Genomic DNA, 19,835 nt, shown 5'->3' with positions numbered 1-19,835 from the left:
TTTGTTTTCTGTAGATACCGTAAGACCCGTTTGGTTGCTTTCCAATGATCTAATCCAGGATTACTCAAATATCTACCCAACATTCCAGTAATGTATGCAATATCCGGACGCGTACATACTTGAGCATACATTAGACTCCCTACTGCTGAGGCATAAGGAATCTTTTGCATCTCTCTTTCCTCAAAAGCATTCTTGGGACACTGCTCAAGACTAAATTTGTCTCCTTTAGCCACAGGGGTGTCACCTGGTTTACAATTTTGCATGCCATACCTTTTAAGGACCTTTTCGATATAGCCCTTTTGTGATAGTCCTAAAATACCCCGAGAGCGATCACGGTGTATCTGTATGCCTAACACAAAAGATGCATCACCAAGATCTTTCATCTCAAAATTCTTAGTTAGAAATTTCTTGGTTTCATGCAATAGACCAATATCGTTGCTGGCAAGCAAAATGTCATCAACATACAATACCAGAAAAATATATTTGCTCCCACAGAACTTATGGTATATACAATCATCCACTAAATTCATCTCAAAACCAAATGAGATGATCACCTGATGAAATTTGAAATACCATTGTCGAGACGCTTGTTTGAGCCCATAGATGGATTTTTTAAGTTTGCAAACCATATTCTTTGGATCTCCTGATACAAAGTTTTCTGGTTGCACCATATAAATCGTCTCATCAATGTTACCATTGAGAAACGCTGTCTTTACATCCATCTGATGTAACTCAAGATCAAAATGTGCCACTAATGCCATAATAACTCTAAAGGAGTCCTTTGAAGAGACTGGAGAGAAGGTTTCTTTATAGTCGATACCTTCTTTTTGTGTAAATCCCTTAGCGACAAGACGAGCTTTGAATCTTTCCACATTGCCTTTCGAATCCCTTTTGATTTTAAATATCCATTTACAACCAATGGGTTTCGCACCTTCTGGCAATGGGACAAGATCCCAAACATCATTGTCCTTCATGGATTTAATCTCCTCATTCATGGCATCGATCCACTTTTGAGAATTTGAACTTTCCATGGCTTGACGGAAGTTGATTGGATCATCTTCCATCAATCCAGAGTCATCCTCATGTTCTTGGAGAAAAACAATGTAATCATCTGGCACTGCACTTCTCCTTTCTCTAGTGGATCTTCTTAATGGCACTGGTTCTTGAAGAGGAAGAGTTTGTTCTTCTATAACAGTTTGCTCTTCGACATTGTCTTGATTTGTTGTATCATGATCAAATTCAGGAATAGGGTCCTGAGCAAGAGTAATGACACCTGTGGGAATATTAATATATTCCTCTTTAAAGACAATGTCCCTTACTGTATGTTCTCCCCCAAACTCGACATCCTCAAAGAACCGGGCATTTCCTGTCTCAAAAATTGATTTGGCTGTGGGATCATAAAACTTGTAACCTCTGGATCTTTCAGAATATCCAATAAAATAACAACTAATCGTTCTTGAATCCAGTTTCTTTTCATTTGGCCTGTAAGGCCTTGCCTCAGCTGGACACCCCCAAACATGCAGATGCTTTAAACTGGGCTTTTTCCCTGTCCAAAGCTCATAAGGGGTTTTGATAGTTGCTTTAGTTGGAACTCTGTTAAGAATATATGCTGCAGTCTTAAGTGCTTCTCCCCAGAGTGACTCTGGTAAGGTGGAATGACATATCATACTCCTTACCATGTCTTTAAGCGTTCTATTTCGTCTTTCAGCTACACCATTCATAGTGGGTGAACCCGGCATAGTGTACTGTGGAACGATACCGCATTCCTCTAGGTATTTAGCAAATGGTCCTGGACGTTGTTCACCTGAACCGTCATATCTACCATAGTACTCACCACCACGGTCAGATCTGACGCTTTTAATTCTTTTGTTGAGTTGATTCTCAACTTCGGCCTTAAAATTTTTGAACACGTCCAGTGACTGTGACTTTTCAGAAATGAGATATATGTAGCCATATCTTGAAAAATCGTCTATGAACGTTATAAAATATTGTTGACCATTCCAAGCAGATGTAGGAAATGGTCCACAAATATCTGTATGTATAAGTTCTAAGACGTCTAAGGACCTATTGGCTTCAAATCTCCTTTTATTGGTTTGTTTCCCCTTTATACAGTTAATACAATCATTAAAATCTGTAAAATTCAAGGGGTCGAGAATTTCATTTGACACAAGTCTTTCCATTCTCCGTTTGGAGATATGTCCTAATCTCTTGTGCCATAATGCAGCTGAATTCTCATTGGCTAATTTTCTTTTAACTCCTCTAGTACTCAAATGCAGAGATTCATTAAATGAGACAATTGTGTCAATTAAATATAGATTATCGTAGTGCATTAAAGAACCAGAACCAACCAATTTTGAATCATGAAACAATTCAAATTTTCCATTTCCAAATGAACAAAAATAACCAAATTTGTCCAAAGCAGAAATAGAAATTAAATTCCGTCTAAAAGACGGTACAACAAATGTCTCATTGAGATCCAAATAAAATCCGGTCTTTAACAATAATCTAAAAACTCCAATTGCCTCAACTTGAACTGTTTTGCCATCGCCCACGTAGATATATCTTTCACTATCATTAGGCTTTCGGCAATTCAGGCAACCCTGCATAGACACACTGATGTGAGTTGTTGCACCAGAATCTAACCACCATGTGTGTCTAGGTACCGAAGTTAAATTAACCTCAGAACAAACCAAATTACTATATTTCATTGAAACAAGGCGTGTCAAGAGCGTACTAACTTCAGCCTTTTCGTTCTTGACAAACCTTTTTTCAATGTCCTGAAGGAACTCTTTAGCGGTTACAGTCGTTTCTGACATTGTTCCCCTAAATGCTTTTGGAACGGCCTTTTTAATGATCATCAGACACAAGCGATTTGATCTCTCCCACCTCTCATTATTTCTCTTTTCATCAGAGGTACTCTGATCTGTAAGAGGTGGGGGTGAATCATTCCTTAACGCAAGGTCGAGATCCATTACTCCAAGTACTATCAAGAGATTTTCTTTCCAGGACTTGAAATTTGTGCCATTCAACATAGGAATATTATTGATATTGGAAGTAATATTTGTAAGATCATTCGCAACTGAACAGAAAACATAACATAATTAAAACAAGCTCACATAAATCAAAACAATAATAAATTTAAATAATGGTAGTCCCATCTCAAGATACCGATATTCCATTAATATTTCGTCTTTGGACAAAAATATTAACTAGTGAGTGATATCTTGGTGCAGTAATAAATGCTGATAATAATAACATGTCGAAAATAAATTTTCCTTTGGGCCAATTTATAAATCACATGTAAAATCCAAATAATTATCACGCATTTATTACCACAAGTACACATGTAATTTCATTAAATATTGACCTTCCTTTGGGCCGATCAATATTCATAAAATTACTAGTGCCCAACTAATTATATTTTAAAATAAATTAATTTCCATAATAGAGGTCACTTTGGTGGCATATTATTTCAATTAATTTATTCCAAAATATATATAATCATACCAATATTCAAATTTAAAATTATCCAAATAAAACAAAAATTTTGATCAAAGTCAACTTTGGTCAACTTTGGTCAAAACGTGGTCAAACATGGTCAAATTAATTAAATTAAATCATGACTTATTGGACCAAAGGTCCATATCCATAATTTGACCCAAAATTAACATCCAAGCCCAAATTTTTTTTCTTGAAATCCATAAGTACTTTATAAAAATTACACATTTAATGGGCCATACATATGGATTTTATAGGGCTTAAATGTCCTATTTAACTTTATTAGGGTTCACTTAAAGTAAATAAACCCTAATTTTCTTAATATATATACATACATATTTATAAATAATGAAACAGGCCAAAGAAACCAATTATTGACAAATTGAATCAATATAATAAATATTAAATTAGCCAAACCAAATCATCATAGTATAATTCGTGGATGAACTACTGCCATGAGCACTAACATATGCAAATAATCAAGACCGAATAGCATTTGACCAAGAAAGTCTTATGAAGACTTGTTCTTTACATTCGTGGAACCCACGAATTCATGGTCTGAGTTGACCAAACCTGTGAAGATAACATGATTGATACAAGAAGCATTCAGGTGGACTACAAGAACTCACGTGGCCAGAAAAGTGATGGCCATTCAAGTGCGTGTTAGCTAATACCAAACAAACCAAAGCTTTGTTACCATGGGGCCCGAAGTCATAAGAAGGCAACATATCAATTATGACCAGACAATTCATCACGGATGCTGGATTCATATTGTGATTTGGCCAGACCCACGAAACCAGAAACTAAAAACATTAACAAGTAAAAAAACTTTACCGATAACATAACTAAAGCACTGGATTCTATGTGCCGCTTCGGTTCATGTTTCAACACAAATTAAAAAATATGCATACATCCACAGCCGAATTCAAGAGGCACATATATGTGTGTGTAACCATATGTATATATATTAACATAAATTATGAAATCCAAATTATTTCCTAATAATCAACCATATAGGCTCTGATACCACTTGTTAGGGTGGTTATCTAAATTTAACCATTGGTGAAAACCATCACCTATTGAACCCAAGATCTATATGGCGATTATTAAGAAATAAATTAACAAGAAAATTGCGGAAGCGTACCTGAATCCATATTGATAAACTTGATACTTGAATCCCTAGAGATTTGGGGTGGCCTTCCAGGTCAACAGGTATTCACCGATCCTTTGAGAGAGGCCTTTAGTTTCTCTCTGGTATCTTTCCTGACGATGGGATATCAGGGAAGGGTATTTTGTGGTATTACGAAATACGACAACTAAAACGATCCCTGTGACCTGGGGACCATAACCCTATTTATAGGTAACATTCCTGTTACCTTTGGAGCCCTATTTCAGCCCATCATTGAAATAGGAGCCCATAAGTTTCTACACATAAAAGGGCCCACATCCTATTAGATACATTAAACCCAAACTATATTTGATCACTTTAATTGGGTTTAACCTTAATTGACAGTTTGCAATACATAATTATTCACATATAAGTCCAATGTTGGATTAAGGATCCAACATTTATCACAATCTTCAGGAATCCGCATATAATTCCAGGCTTTCTAGTCCTTTCCTAACGCACGTGCTGCTTACAGCAATCAAGAAATAACTCACTAGAGTCTCCCATTTCCCATGTACTCCCAGTGTCAAAAGCACACGACAATTAATTCCCCAAGATTTGATTGATCCGGTCCCGATGTTATTCGTTGCTTCTCTTCTGTCAAAAGCAGCCGTATAGCCGTAAAATATCTCACAAGAAAAATGATTAATCTCACATGCGGACTGTATATACAAGTGATGATTATCTCACAAATTTTTAAATTGTTTTTGCAAAATGATCGTTATGTTGGTTTGTTTGGATAGGGTATTATTTGAAACATTATTTGAAATAATTACTGTAGCACTTTTTGTGATGTGATGTATGTGAGATAAAAAGGTAATTGGAAAGATAAAAAGCTGTATTGAAAATTGTAATGGTGATGTTAGTAAATATATTTGGCCAAATAATCTACTGTCCAAACAAACCCAATTGTTTAGAAGAAACATGCTTAAATAGTTAAATTTGACGCTCATAGATAGTTATTTTGATACCATATATTTAGATAGTTAAAGTAAAATCAGTCTCTACAAGAAAAAAAAAACACACACACACACACACAAAATGACAACAAAATATTTACACCAAACCCCTTATCTCGCTCTATATATAATACAGGTATAAATACATGTATATAATACAGGTATAAATATAGGTATGATAATAAGACGTGATTAAGAATTGATCTCACTTCTTCTTCCTCTTTAACTTTTCAATCCTCCCTCAATCTAATTTACTAGTAATTTCAGGCCCTATCATCTCATGAAATTCTCGCAATTTTCACTAGATTTAACCATCAACATTTGTTTACAAAAACCTTCCATCAGGTATATTTCGACTGAAGCAAGCAGATTGCCTGAAGAAACTTCAAAGGGAATTCAAAAAAAAAAAGTAGTACTAGTACATGAAAGTGTCCAGAGCAGCCACGTTTCAAAACGGGCCAAGTTCTCAGGATTGAAGACTCTGCATCTGTATGCAAAAGTACTCACACAGCCCTCCATGGCCATGTGCCCCAACACCTTACCCCCTCATCCATCCGACCAAACCCACGAACACAATAAGACCAAAGCAGATTCCTCCGAAATGAAAAGAAGAGCGAGAGAGAGGAGATTACGTACTTTGCATGTAATGTAAGAGGAGCTCAATAAAGAAATGAAAGAAAAGAAAAAGATAAAGGGTGCAATAAGCATAGCAAAAAGGAATGCCAATTGTATACAACTTGTAATTTTGTCTTCTGCACCGCAAAGTTAAGAACGGCTGCGTGAGGAAGATGATATTGATAGAAGATACCTCTTGCTAAAAAAAAAAGCACTTGTCTTACAACATAATAATAGTAAAAGGGAAACCAAGGCGGGGCCGATTGCGTTTCAGTTTTCACGCACTAATTTTGCCAAATGTGTCCGGAAAGTGATAAAATCTCAATTAAATCGTCCAAGGCAAGAAAGTACCAGCTTTTATCATCATGTTTTGTTTATATAAAGGCCGAGTTAGCGTTTAAATTATGCACGGACGAGTTCTCTATTTTTTTTTTTTTTTAATTTTCATTCTTTAAACAAAGGGATAATTTCACAAACCTCCCCTGAGGTTTATAATAATTTCACTCAATTCCCCTCAAGTTTTACAAATTACACTTACCTCCCTTATCACAATAAAATGAGTACAATGACCTTCACTTAATAAATAATTCACAATATAATGAAATGAGATTAAATAAAGAAAAAGAAACATAATCTTTCGACTATCTTGTTTACAAGTTACAATTAACGACGATTCTCTCTCACTTACTGTCACTTCGTTCTCATCCATCAACCCCTTCATCCTATGACTCGCTCTCAAATTACCACCAACCAACCATTGTCTATAATTGCAACCAATCACACCACAAGTGATCCTCCTCAAACTCTACTAGATATTTCTATTCCTCCTTTCTTCTCTTTAGAATTGCCAAATCACAAGTTTAGTTGAGGGATTAGATTTGATGGTTCAAGTAAAATTCGATTTCATGGTCAAACTAAAAAGAGATGAAGAGACACACAATAATAATGGAACAAATAATGCAATCATTGCCCAAAAGAGGAAGATGGATTGAAATTGATAAATTTGCTAATTTATCTATCATCCATCCAAAAAACTTTTTATGATGTTAATAAGTACTTTATATATTTTTATGCTTGTCAATTGTTGGTTGTGGTTTCGTTACGGAGATGAAGTTTCTTCTCTATATTAAGACGTTAACATGTTTGGAGATTTGATAGTATGTTAGATTATTTTGTTTTGAGAAGATGTGGGCATTGGGTTTGAAGTTTGGGTTGTGATTAGTTGTAAATAAAATTTTTAGTTTTTTTGGCAAAATGAATTTCTTGAAGATCTCTATAGTCATAATTATGTATTTCCTTCTCTTAAACTTGATTAATCCCATCCATTCCTATGATAATGAAATTGCTTGGGTTTAGAATTTGGAATTAGATTATTTGCTAGACTAGTTTGTTAGTATAGTGGGTTCTGTTGAAATATAGAAGAAAACGATTGGCAAATAATTTTTATTTTATTTTTGTACAAAAAGGGTAGTTTAGGATTTTTGAGACAAAAATAGCCTTTTGGACCTATATTGTTATATAAATAGTAAAAGCAAGGGAGGTAGGCGTAATTTAATAAACTTGAGGGGAGGTCTCTGCAATTGTCAGAACCTTAGGGGAGGTTTCTGAAATTATCCCTTAAACAAATTAGAAATTTACATCTGAATTGCTTTCATTGTCCACGATTGACGTACACTACAGTTGTCTACTCTTTTCCTTTTTCCTTTTTGAATCCATCCCTACCAAAGAATTAAAAAGTTTCCAGTCTACAAATTAAAAAATAGAAGGAAACTACATATTCTCTATTACCTTATAATTCGTCCATGCCAAATTAGTTACGTTCTAAAATCAATTTCATCCATTCTCCAATTCAAAATTTTAAGGAAACCATATATTCCTTTTCCCTTTTCCCTAGTTCAAACCCTACATATATTATGATTGCTAACTTACTTCAAGTGTCGACTGCATATTAAAGTTCTAAATCATATATTTTTTGGTTGAACTCTATGTTGGCATTGAAATTTTTAATAAAAAATTTGCACCAATAATATTTAGAACAATTTATGTCTCGGTTAAAACGAATTGGATAGTTGATTGCTCCAAAGTTTTTTTTTTTTTTTTTTTTTTATAAAAAAAAGAGTTGGAATGCAGGAAGGAAAGGGGAGCAGTGCAATGGATCTAATTATATAAACATTGTTTTTAATTGCCGAGTATATTCCATCAAAATCACTAGTTTATCATTCATAGTCTAAATAAACTACTGCAAAACTGTGTAGAAGTTTTTGCTAATAGATTTTGGAATTCAAAGGATCATTCATACTATTAATCTGCTTGTAGATAGCTGTTCTCTGAAATCATTTTTGAATTTCAAAGAAGTGTCTCAAGTAGCTTGTGAATTTTGAAGGAGCGTTTTTTCTTCTCCACCATGGTTTTACTCTCTTAGTACGGGAGTTTTTGCTAATTGTCTTTCTGAAGGACCGATCGGGAATGTTTGGATACAAAATTTATCCCAAATAATATTTCGCTTGCATCATAAACACATTTTCCAACCCACCTTTTTATATTCCCAATCACTTTTTTATCTCACATACATCACATCATAAAAAGTGCTACAGTAATTATTCCAAATAATATTTCAAATAATACCCTATCCAAACAAACAATAATTTCACAGATTGTGCCCCTCCATGCACAATAATTTCGAACCTTTCTTAGCTATTACACAGATTGTTAAGCCCGTTTTGGTTTTGGAAAACTGGTAAAGAAGAGAAAAGGAAGCTTAAGAAAGAAAGAAGGAAGGAAAGAAGGAAAAGTAAGTGATATTCACACTCCTAAATAACTTCTCACCCCTCTTTGAAAATGGTATTTTATTCAGTGTGCGGATTGAGATGTGAATATCACTCCCCTACAAGAAATTGATATTGGAATAAAAAGTTCGAAGTTAGAAAAAAGAATTTTATTCTTAATTTTTCTAAAACTTTCATAGTTCGATCCAAAGTCAATGGAGAAAAATCATGTGAGGCAGGTATGATGGCAAGTCTAAGTCAATATGGGCTGGTGAGTGGTGACCCAAAGACTGGCATGGCCCAATGCACTTAAAAGTACCATTTCCCACTTTCTCATCTGTTACGCCATTAATCACTAATCCTGGCGCTTATTCAGTCAAAATTGTAAATATTGGCATTTTCACATGCGGACTTGATATTTGAGCATTTGAAAAAATGATCTATCTAACAGATGCCCATTAAACATTAGTTAAAATATATTTCAGGTATTATATTTTAAAAAATATAAGATTAATTAAAAAAATAAATAAATACAAGAGAGGGTATGTAAGATTAAATAGGAAAAGTATATAAATGCAAGAGCAAATTAATTTTAGATGTGGTGGACACCCTTGAGAAAAATATTGGATGATGACTATTCCAAAATTCTAATTAGCTATTGATGTATTGGTACTATGGTATTAAGGAAAAACTAACATAACAAGTGACTGGAAATTATTTAAAGAAACTCGAATTAGTTGTGTTTTTAATTAGCACATTAAAAGTTCAACTTAAAAGGTACAGCCCAAAATCAAAGGGGAAAAGGATAAAAATTACACTGAAATGATCACCCCTGAGTTTCTAAGTTCTAACAACTACAATGGCTTGTATTCACTTTTTAGGATTGTACAGAGCAATAAGAGGGCAATGAAGTACTAAATAATAAAATGACACAATGAAATTTACCCTTTTAAAATGAGAATTTGATTGAATCGTCTCCGTTGCTTTCCCCCTCATTTCCTTCTACATTAGCTCAAGAACTTTGACGAAGTTAATGAGAGAGATCTTTCTTTTACTTCTTTTAATGAGAGAGATACTTCAATTATATTTTCTTTAACAAATGCCATTCATTAATATACACAACTTAATGTATTAGAAAACACGATTAAATCTTTCATTCATCCTTATCTCATTTAGCAAATCCATAATGGTTCCATTCCCTAGTAGCTAACATGTGGAGATTGTCTCAATAATGACAAATCTCATGGAAGTTAGTATAGATCTCACCAAAATAAAGTCGAGGGAAAGGGCGAAAGACTCCACTCTTGGGGTCAACCTGCCATTGCCAGCACTTTCCTTTTCCTTGACAATCTTTCACAAATTCTGCCGGGTCCCAGGCGTGAATGCGACTGAACAAGAAGGTGCCAAAGAAACCCCGGGGTTAGATCACGCGGTCTGTGGCTGTTTCCGGCACTCGTAGGTCGTGGGGTCGAACCTCACTTAACGCCCGGGTGCGATTGGGGTGGTGCTGTACTCCAGGCGCAGGGGATTAGTCAAGCCGCCTTCGGGTCTTGGCCCGAACACCCCTGTGTTGAAAAAAAAAATAAAAAAAAAGGTGCCAAAGAAAACCATTGGACATTGGCAGATCAATTCTTTTGGTCTTTTCTTTTCTTGTAATATAATTCACTAACAAATCAATTTGATTACTTCATTTTTGGTTAGTCTTTCCACAGTCGGTCCATAAATTATTTCGATGATAGTCCCTTAACAATATTATAAAACTTTTAAACACTTTAAAAAAAAATTAACGCATAATTTTAGTCGCCATTCCTGCGTTCATTTTTTATAATGAGATAAAATTGTTCCTTCGTTTCGTTGGCTTAAAATGGTATAAAGTGACATGAGGACCAAAAAAATTATGCATTAACTTGTTTGAGGGGTTACAAATTTCATAATATTGTTAAGAGGTCAAGAACGGATCATAATTATAGTTTAGGGGCCGATTAGACAATTTACTCTTCTTTTATGCTCCTACTTCATTTGAGTAGTACTGGTCAACAATCCTTGACTAATTATATCTGCCTAAGAACTAAATATATATGTGCTAGTCAACAAATATACCTCATTAATGACTGTCAATTACCTTAATTAATCCGTAAAACAACCAAATAACCAACCGACCAAACACACCTCAAGAGGTCCAAAATATTGTCAGACTCGACCCCATTTTTTCTCCGCAATATTTTGGAGCCTACAAAGAACTGAGTCTGACACTTCCAAAATAAATGTCTTTTTTTTTTCCCTTTTTTTGCGTTTTCTTTTGGGTTGAATTGTAATACTAGTTAGTGTTAAGAGGGCCATTTTTTGGGGCCATTTCAGCATCTTCTTCTTCTTTACTTTACTGTTGCGAAACTTCTTTTCAAAGGGAGAGAAGAGTTTTCAGTTTCACACCAAACAAAGATAGAGGGTTTCAGTTTCAGAGCAATAATTGTGGGATGGAGCTGAAAAAAGAAAAGCTTGTGAGGTATTTTCTTAACTTTTAACAATTTTTTGTGTTTCCTTGTTATTCTTTGTTCAGTTATTTGTGGAATCGTTGAACTGGAAATTGAGCTGAAAATGGAAAGTGAACTGAAAAGCTAGAATTTTTTTGGTTATATTCTGGCAGAAAATCTTATTCTGTTAACACTGGAGAATCCAAAGATTGGATTTTGATTCCTCTTACCGAAGAGGGTTGCAATCTTTTTGCTTCTTTGAGTTCAAATATTGCTTGTTCTGGAAATGAATTTTAAAGAAAATGTAAAACCGGTAATTTTGCCTTCAATTGTTTCCAGTTTTGGTTCTGAGAACACTGAAGCTGTAACTGGCAGCATAAGTTTAAGAGGTGTTATATTTAGAGATTTTCTTTTTGGTTGTACATTTACAAGGGAAAGTTCCGATTTTTGTCCGGGATTTTGGCGCAATTATAGAGAAAATTGCTGAAGTTTGTGCTTGTTTGTTGGCTTAGGTTCTATTCTGATGCAAAGCAACAGAAGGGATTTTCATGGAGTGGAAGTACAGAGTCTTCCCGAATAGATAAGTCAACTTCTGGATATAGGTTTTCATCATCTTTGTTGAATAACAATAGCGGAGGTAAAATCCGTGAAAGCTTTAGATTTGGGCGGTCTAAGGCGTTCAGTGAGGACCATGAACCTTTGCGAAAGCGAATACTTGATCCAGGCAGTGACATTGTGCTAACATGGAATAGAATTTTCATTGTTTCTTGCCTGGTGGCATTGTTCGTTGATCCATTGTATTTTTACTTGCCTAGCATAGAAGAAAAGCAGAAAATATTGTGCGTGAAGACGGATTTGAATCTGCGAATTGTTGTAACCTTTTTCCGAACGATTGCTGATTTGTTCTACCTTTTACATGTAATTATTAAGTTTAGGACAGCTTATGTAGCACCAAGTTCAAGGGTTTTTGGTAGGGGTGAGCTTGTCATGGATCCCAAGAAGATTGCACAAAGATATATAAGATCAGACTTCTTCATTGATCTTGTTGCGACACTTCCTCTCCCACAGGTACTTCTTGTTACAACATGGACTTTCAACTCTAAGCATATCTAAATAGCCTAATTCATAACATTTTGTCTCATAAATCGTTGCATATTCAGCTTTAATTTGGTTTATGATTTCAGACCCCGCTGTCTAGGATTAACATACATACATCTTTAGTTTCGTTTATAATTTCTCATTTTTCATTGGTTTGGTTGTTTTAGTATTCTTTAAAATTTTTCACAAGGAAAATAATTCACACATCCTCCCATGTAAATCAGCTTTCAAAAGCATCTCGTGAAGTTGTTTTCCAATCTTGCTCTTTACAAATTGGTTGATTGAGACAAAACCTGAAACCCTTCATAGAAAAACTAGAAAAACTTTGTTTGTAGCGAATTTCACTTTCTTCTCAACCTTGGGAGCAGCTATTTCTGAGACAGAGGTGAGAAACTACTGTGCCTCTGGCGAGAGATCCACCAATCCTGTTGCCACTGGCCCAATGATCCTTGTTAACAGTATTGGTTCTCTCTTCAGTCTTTCCCAGAACCCCATGCTTTCCTATCTCTTCCACTGAAGAAAGCTTTGTCAAATATCTCCCACTTTTTAATTTAAAAGTAGTCGAGGAGGTGGAGGTGGTGGTTTTAGGAATCAAAAGAGTGGTGTATATTTGAGATTCAAGTAGAGAAGAAGGGGACTCAGTGGGGTCGAGGAGTAGCAAGAGAAGGAAATGCAGAAGATAATTCTCAGAGTATTAGTTCGTGGAGGAATATTTTAAAAATAAACCAAACATCAAAAAATAATTAAAAAAATTTACTGGAAAATGACTTTGGCTTAAAAATTTTTCAAATGGAAAACAATTTCAATTAAACCAAATGGACCCTAAGGGATTGTTATCATTTGATTTATTTCACCTCTTTGGGTTTGAAAAATCAATTCTTTCTAATGTTCTCACTTTTGCATTTAGATTTTTTATTTTTTCATTGGCCAAAAAACCTAAAAATGAAATCTGCCCAAGAAAAGCTTAAGTTGATCTACTTTCATTGGATAATTTTACCATTCCAAGCTTATTCAAACTACAAAAATATCGAGGGTAATATTAAAATTCATATTTAATGTCTAACTTTTTATGACTTCTTTTTGATATAAGAAGTATAACTGTTAAATTCAATCTTATACAAAAAACATATGAAGTAGAAGACATTTACTTATACAACTTGAAATATTATGATTTTGAGCATCTAACGACACTTTCAGTCATTTTATATCAACAATCAGTTTTTACAGCTTCTTTACAACGGTCACACAATCATCCTTTAATCTGCTCTTTCTTTTTGCAAATTCTCAGTAATCAGCTTTTGCAAAATCTACTACAAATGAGAACAGGGCCTAAGTGTGTGAGGCTCTGCTTGGCGTCAAAAGGGCTCAGTTAGTATAGATTGTCTGCATTGTCCTTGTTCATGGGTTAAAATCAGTTTCATGGAAGTTACTGGGCCATGTCGGATTACTTGTTTAATCAAATTAGTAAATTGCCAAATAATATTTTTTGAAGCATGTTCTTCCTTAGAGTATAACAGTTGAGTGTAAACAACATAGTTGTGAATGCTCTGCAATTTTTCTCCATGGGTGCACATTGCTTAGCTGCTCCTGTTATTAGAAGATTGTGCAAATACTTTACCTGTAATAAGAGGGAAGTATGTAAACTCCTTTTTGTCATCTATCTGCATTTGTCCATCTCCCACTAGCATGCTAAAGTATGAGAAGACAATTTCATCATGCAAGAAAGAAAATGATTAATTAATTATTGGGAAATCAATTCTTTCATGTGGGATGTATTTTCAGCCACTTTAACTGATGTTAACTACCAGAAGAATAAAGTTGCACCTAATTAATGCATCTCTACAGACATTTTGTGGGTCTAATTCAAAGCATCATTTTTTGAGTTTGGTCAAGAGGAGGGTAAGACATTTTGTTTTTGCAAATTTTGTTTCACTGGATGAAAAAATGAGAAAATGGAAAGAGCGTTCCTGTAAAAAGGACCAGATGGAAAGAGAAAGTACGAAGTAATTGATTGGAAAATTGTCATAACACCTTCTAGGGTGGTGTTCTGATTGACATCAATACCTTCTAGAAGCCCTTGTGAGGAAGAATGTATAGCTGTTGGTGTCATTACGGGAGACATGGAACTCACTGGAGGGGAACTATAGAATGGCTTACAAATGTGGTTTTAAGCCGGATAAGCTGGATGAGGTGGAATAGAGTGATTAGGGATGAGAAGAATTTGTGTCGAATAGTAAATTTAATAGGACAGCTGCACTTAAATTTTTATTTTATTTTTTTTTTAAGCTTCCTGGTTGAATACGGCATGTAAGACCAGAATTCCCTTTAACACCAAATAGCTAGCACTTGAGAATATATGTTGGGACCAGAATTCCCTTTGTATAGTACATAGTTGCTTCTGAATGGGTGGATGTCAATCTTGAACGATGGTATTGTGGTCTATAGTGTCCTAATATTAAAGCTAGAGCACCCTGAAAGTGTCCAGCTAATATGCTTGTACCTGGGTCGGCACCTCCATCTTTTTTATTTCTTTTTGTATAAGATCTTTTAGTCATGAAAGGGTTTAGAGCAATTTGAAAGAAATCTTAAACACCGGCCTCCATTTTTTATAACTTTCTAGTCTTGGGGAAAAGCTGGCATCAAGTTGATTCCTCTTAATAAACTATCATGATAAATTGGCGCAAGTAACTTGATACCTGGTATTACTTTCTTGTGAGCTGTTGTCTCTTTCGTGAGCTGGTTGTCTCGTTCATCTCTCTCTCTCTCTCTGTGTTTGTCTCCTCTCTCTCAGTCTCAAGTATTAAGTGAAACAATAAATGAAACACTTCTGATTTACAATCATGTTGCAGATTGTCATTTGGTTCATTATACCAGCAACAAGAAGTCAGCAAGCTAATCACAAGAACAATGCCCTTACTTTGATTGTCCTATTCCAGTATATACCAAGGCTATATCTTATTTTCCCATTAAGTTCACAAATTATTAAAGCAACTGGATTAGTCACAAAAACTGCTTGGGCTGGAGCTGCATACAATTTACTACTCTACATGTTGGCCAGCCATGTACGTTACTCTGACTCATGCTTTTTTGTGTTAATATGTTTACATTTTTTTTCTTTTTTCCCCTAAAGTTTTGAGTTTTGATTATTTCGCCCTGTTTATGACTTAAACTTGTTCTCTTAGGTCCTAGGGGCAGCATGGTATGTACTATCCGTTGATAGATACACGTCTTGCTGGAAATCAAAATGCAGAAAGGAAAATAGTCCAGTTAAATGTTTGCTTGGTTATCTGGATTGTGATGCTCCTGAATCCAATGATTTTATCACTTGGGCAAGTAACACAAGTGTGTTCAGCAGTTGTGATCCTAATGGACATACTGATTTCAAGTATGGAATATTTGAAAAAGCAGTAGATAAAAATGTTGTCTCCTCAAGTTTTGTTGAGAAGTATTTCTACTGTTTGTGGTGGGGCTTGCAGAACTTAAGGTATGCTACCTCTAGTGTTAAAAAAAAAAAATGGAAAAGCACCTCTATTCTTTTACCTTTTGAGATAGTTTACATCAAATGTCCCTGTGAAAAAATTTCTCAGTTTTTTGTGGTTGCTTGAATTGAGCTTTAGCCTTTAGGCTTTATGATTAATCTAAAGTTAAACCATACACCATAGTTGTTGGAAACGCAAAACTGATTCGAAGTTTGACCTTTTGCCAAGGGCTAAAGCACATAGCCCCATATGGAGGTCACCATGTCATACTGAAACACACATAGCGCATATTAAGTTAATGTTTCTCTGTCCTCTGTTCTTCCTTCTTCTTCATCATCATTTTTTTTTTTGGATATTATGTTTGAGTTATGCTATTATAACATGCATAAGCATCCGGCCTTGTAAGGGTATGGTAACAGCAGAAGATGCTGATTATAGAAACTTTCAGTATGAGCAATGAATATCAGAATAAACAAAGTTTAAAGACAATTTAGATGTTGATTGAACATTCGATGCTTTTTAAACAAGTGTAACAACACATATCATGTAAATATACCAGCATACAAATTCCAGGAAAAAGTACTCAAGTCATATTTCAGAAAATAATTCCTGTTTTGGGGTTTGGCAGTCTTGTTTGTTTCAATGGCCAAAATAGTTGATGCCGCATAATGTTTGGGTAGGAAAATATGCAGGACTGAATTATTAATCTTTTCATCAAATCTGACACGGCTATAAAAAAGAACCAGATACTGAGATCATGGAAATTTCAGATTGGCGCACCATATACACATGCTACATGTGCTTTCTGCTTGTGATACCTGTTGCCATACTTATTGGGGAAAATGTTAACAGCTCTATTTTCTCCTCATTTTCAGTTCTTATGGCCAAAACTTGTCGACAAGTACGTTTATTGGGGAGACATTATTTGCCATACTTATTGCCATTTTGGGTCTGGTTTTATTTGCACATCTTATTGGGAACATGCAGGTATAAAAAACGCTTACCTTTGACTGCTTTTCATTTGATGTTTGCTGACTTTGATTATCTGATCCTCTGATGAATTATCTTGATCTTTTTAGAAAAATTATTTTTATGCACCTGCTGCATCAAGTTGTCAAATGCAGCTTTAGATGATGTCTGAAATAGTTGGCAGAATGTTGTTTTTTTTTTTTAAGTGTAAGCGGGAGGAGTCGAACCCGAGACCTCTTGCTTACACTCCCTCCCCCCGTACCACCCAACCCAACCCTCCCCCCCTGTTTTATTGTTTTGTTTATTATTTGTTTCTTGCTTTTTAAAGCAAGCTTTGTCTTTTTGGCATCTCCAACTTTTAGGTACAACTATCTTATCATGTTAAACGCTGTTCTCTCATTTTACTTAACACACTAAAGTTTACCTTGACATGCGAGATGGTGATCCTTCAGACATGAATTTTTCAGGACATAGCCTAATATTTTCTTAAATAATCGTATAAAATCTTAAATTATTGTATAAAATGGTTTTGGTTCTTGGTTTGGTTACACTTGTATGGATGCTGATTCTTGAACTTTGGAAACACAGTCAAAGTCTTGATGTTTGACAAGGTGTTCTGCATAATTCTTGTGATTGGAATTTGGTGTATGTACTGGTAGGCTTTTACTTTAGTTTCTGATGTTTTGAAACATACAGAAGGCTGTGCATTAGATGTTTTCTGGCTGAGCTGGTTCGCGTAGAATTGGCATCTATAGCTCGAGCATAAGTCTTAGTCTAGATAGACTAATAGGATAATACACTTGGAAGAGATCCTAATATCTGATAACTAGTCCAGAAAATCAACTCAATGCTGGTTAATATCGATGGTAAATGAACAAATAACTAGCAACCGGAATTCCTGCTTTTCATTATTTCTATCTATTTTGTGTTGGAAAGTAAATTGAATAATTGATCTTTCTTCATGCAGACATATCTGCAGTCGTTGACAGTACGTCTTGAGGAATGGAGACTCAAGCGAAGAGACACTGAAGAGTGGATGAGACATCGTCAACTCCCTGAAGATCTTAGACAGCGTGTCAGACGATTTGTTCAATATAAGTGGGTTGCAACTCGAGGAGTAGATGAAGAAGCTACACTGCGTGGCTTACCTGCTGATCTTCGTCGTGACATCCAGCGCCACCTCTGCTTGGACCTTGTTCGGCGTGTAAGGTTCCTTCGAAAACTTAATTTGTTAAACTATAAAAGGTGTGGGATTAAGCCATTATATAGGAAGAAACTATGTGCTCCATAATTTGCTACTGCAGTCCAGTTGAAAAGCATTTAGATTTAGAGATGAGTTAAAAGCAGCCTTAGAGAAGAGTTAAAATGTTTTAAAGAGTTAGTTTGCATAATCCTCAATCACTAGTTTCCCGTCAAGTTTATGTCTTTTATCATCTCATGATTAACTTCTAAACTGTAAAATAATTAAGCCATTCATGGTTGGTTAGTACAAATATGCCTGTCCAGGACAGGTCACGTCCCCTAATCCTTCCATTCATGTCATAGGGCATTCTTTGTGTTCGTTTAAATTATCCATGTCAAATACTTCTGCTCCAGCTAATCTACCCTTTTCTCTGTGTTTTTCCTTGTATTGTATATTAGGTCCCATTCTTTTCCCAGATGGATGATCAGTTGCTTGATGCAATATGTGAACGTCTAGTCTCCTCCTTGAGCACCGAGGGTACTTACATTGTACGGGAGGGTGACCCTGTGACAGAGATGCTCTTCATTATCAGAGGGCGACTTGAGAGTTCAACTACAAATGGGGGACGGACTGGTTTTTTCAATACCATTTCATTGGGGCCTGGAGATTTTTGTGGGGAGGAGCTACTTGCTTGGGCTTTACTTCCTAAGTCAACTATCAACTTGCCCTCTTCAACTAGGACAGTTAGAGCACTTATCGAAGTAGAGGCCTTTGCATTGCGAGCTGAAGATCTCAAGTTTGTTGCTAATCAGTTTAGACGACTTCATAGCAAGAAGTTACAGCATACATTCCGGTTCTACTCTCACCACTGGAGAAGATGGGCTGCCTGCTTCATACAGGCTGCTTGGAGACGACATAAGAGGAGGATGACGGCAAAAGATCTTCTTGCAATGGAATCCTTTGCTCTAGATGGAAGGACAGAAGATGAAAATGAGCACGAAGAGGAACAAGGTGATTCGGCCGCCAATTCAAACTCCACTCCAGCAAAATCACACCTTGGAGTTACAATATTAGCCTCAAGATTTGCTGCAAGCACAAGGAGAGGAGCTCAGAAGCTTAAAGGTGGAGGATTGCCTAAATTACAGAAACCCGAAGAACCTGACTTTTCGGCTGAGCTTGAAGATTAGCGTGTCATCAGCTGTTAGATATTTATGCCAGCAAGAGTTTATGCCGAAGGCAGACACATACAGATGTTTGCATAAGATGGAAATATCCCAGTTTGAGGTCCATAATCTGGTTTCCACCACCCTGGTGCATAAGGACGTTTAAGTATAGTGCTTCAATGTGATCGTTGGCTTTGTTGCTCAAACTGATGTAAAAATCTCATTAGAATATTTTGGTGCAAAATGGAGGAATACTGAGCTGCCATCGGTCTTGTAACTGCATGCCTGACATTGGTTTTTGCGTCTGGCAAGAAGTGTAGACTTAACATGTATGCATTGTATGAAATTTAAGTGATAAGTGATAATAGTTTACATATATAGACTTTAGCATATGATCATGCGGTGCTGTGTTACCTTCCCACAAAATCACTAGTAACGCTGAACAGCCCTGGAGAATTATGCATCTG

The 19,835-nt window shown here is 35.6% G+C and overlaps 1 protein-coding gene across 1 annotated transcript; it reads left to right on the top strand.

Moving 5' to 3' along the window:
• The first annotated feature begins 11,252 nt into the window (after positions 1-11,252).
• LOC113773381 (cyclic nucleotide-gated ion channel 17) lies at positions 11,253-19,744 on the top strand. The gene is made up of 7 exons (XM_027318014.1): positions 11,253-11,508; positions 11,989-12,544; positions 15,424-15,636; positions 15,757-16,058; positions 16,929-17,040; positions 17,990-18,226; positions 18,664-19,744. The coding sequence occupies exons 1-7, from the start codon at positions 11,480-11,482 to the stop codon at positions 19,390-19,392; spliced, it is 2,178 nt and encodes a 725-aa protein (XP_027173815.1). The 5' UTR covers positions 11,253-11,479; the 3' UTR covers positions 19,393-19,744.
• The last annotated feature ends 91 nt before the right edge of the window (positions 19,745-19,835 follow it).

The sequence above is a fragment of the Coffea eugenioides genome, chromosome 6 (genome assembly GCF_003713205.1).
Source record: "Coffea eugenioides isolate CCC68of chromosome 6, Ceug_1.0, whole genome shotgun sequence".
Taxonomy (NCBI): domain Eukaryota; kingdom Viridiplantae; phylum Streptophyta; class Magnoliopsida; order Gentianales; family Rubiaceae; genus Coffea; species Coffea eugenioides.
This window is presented reverse-complemented; position numbering and strand designations above follow the sequence as displayed.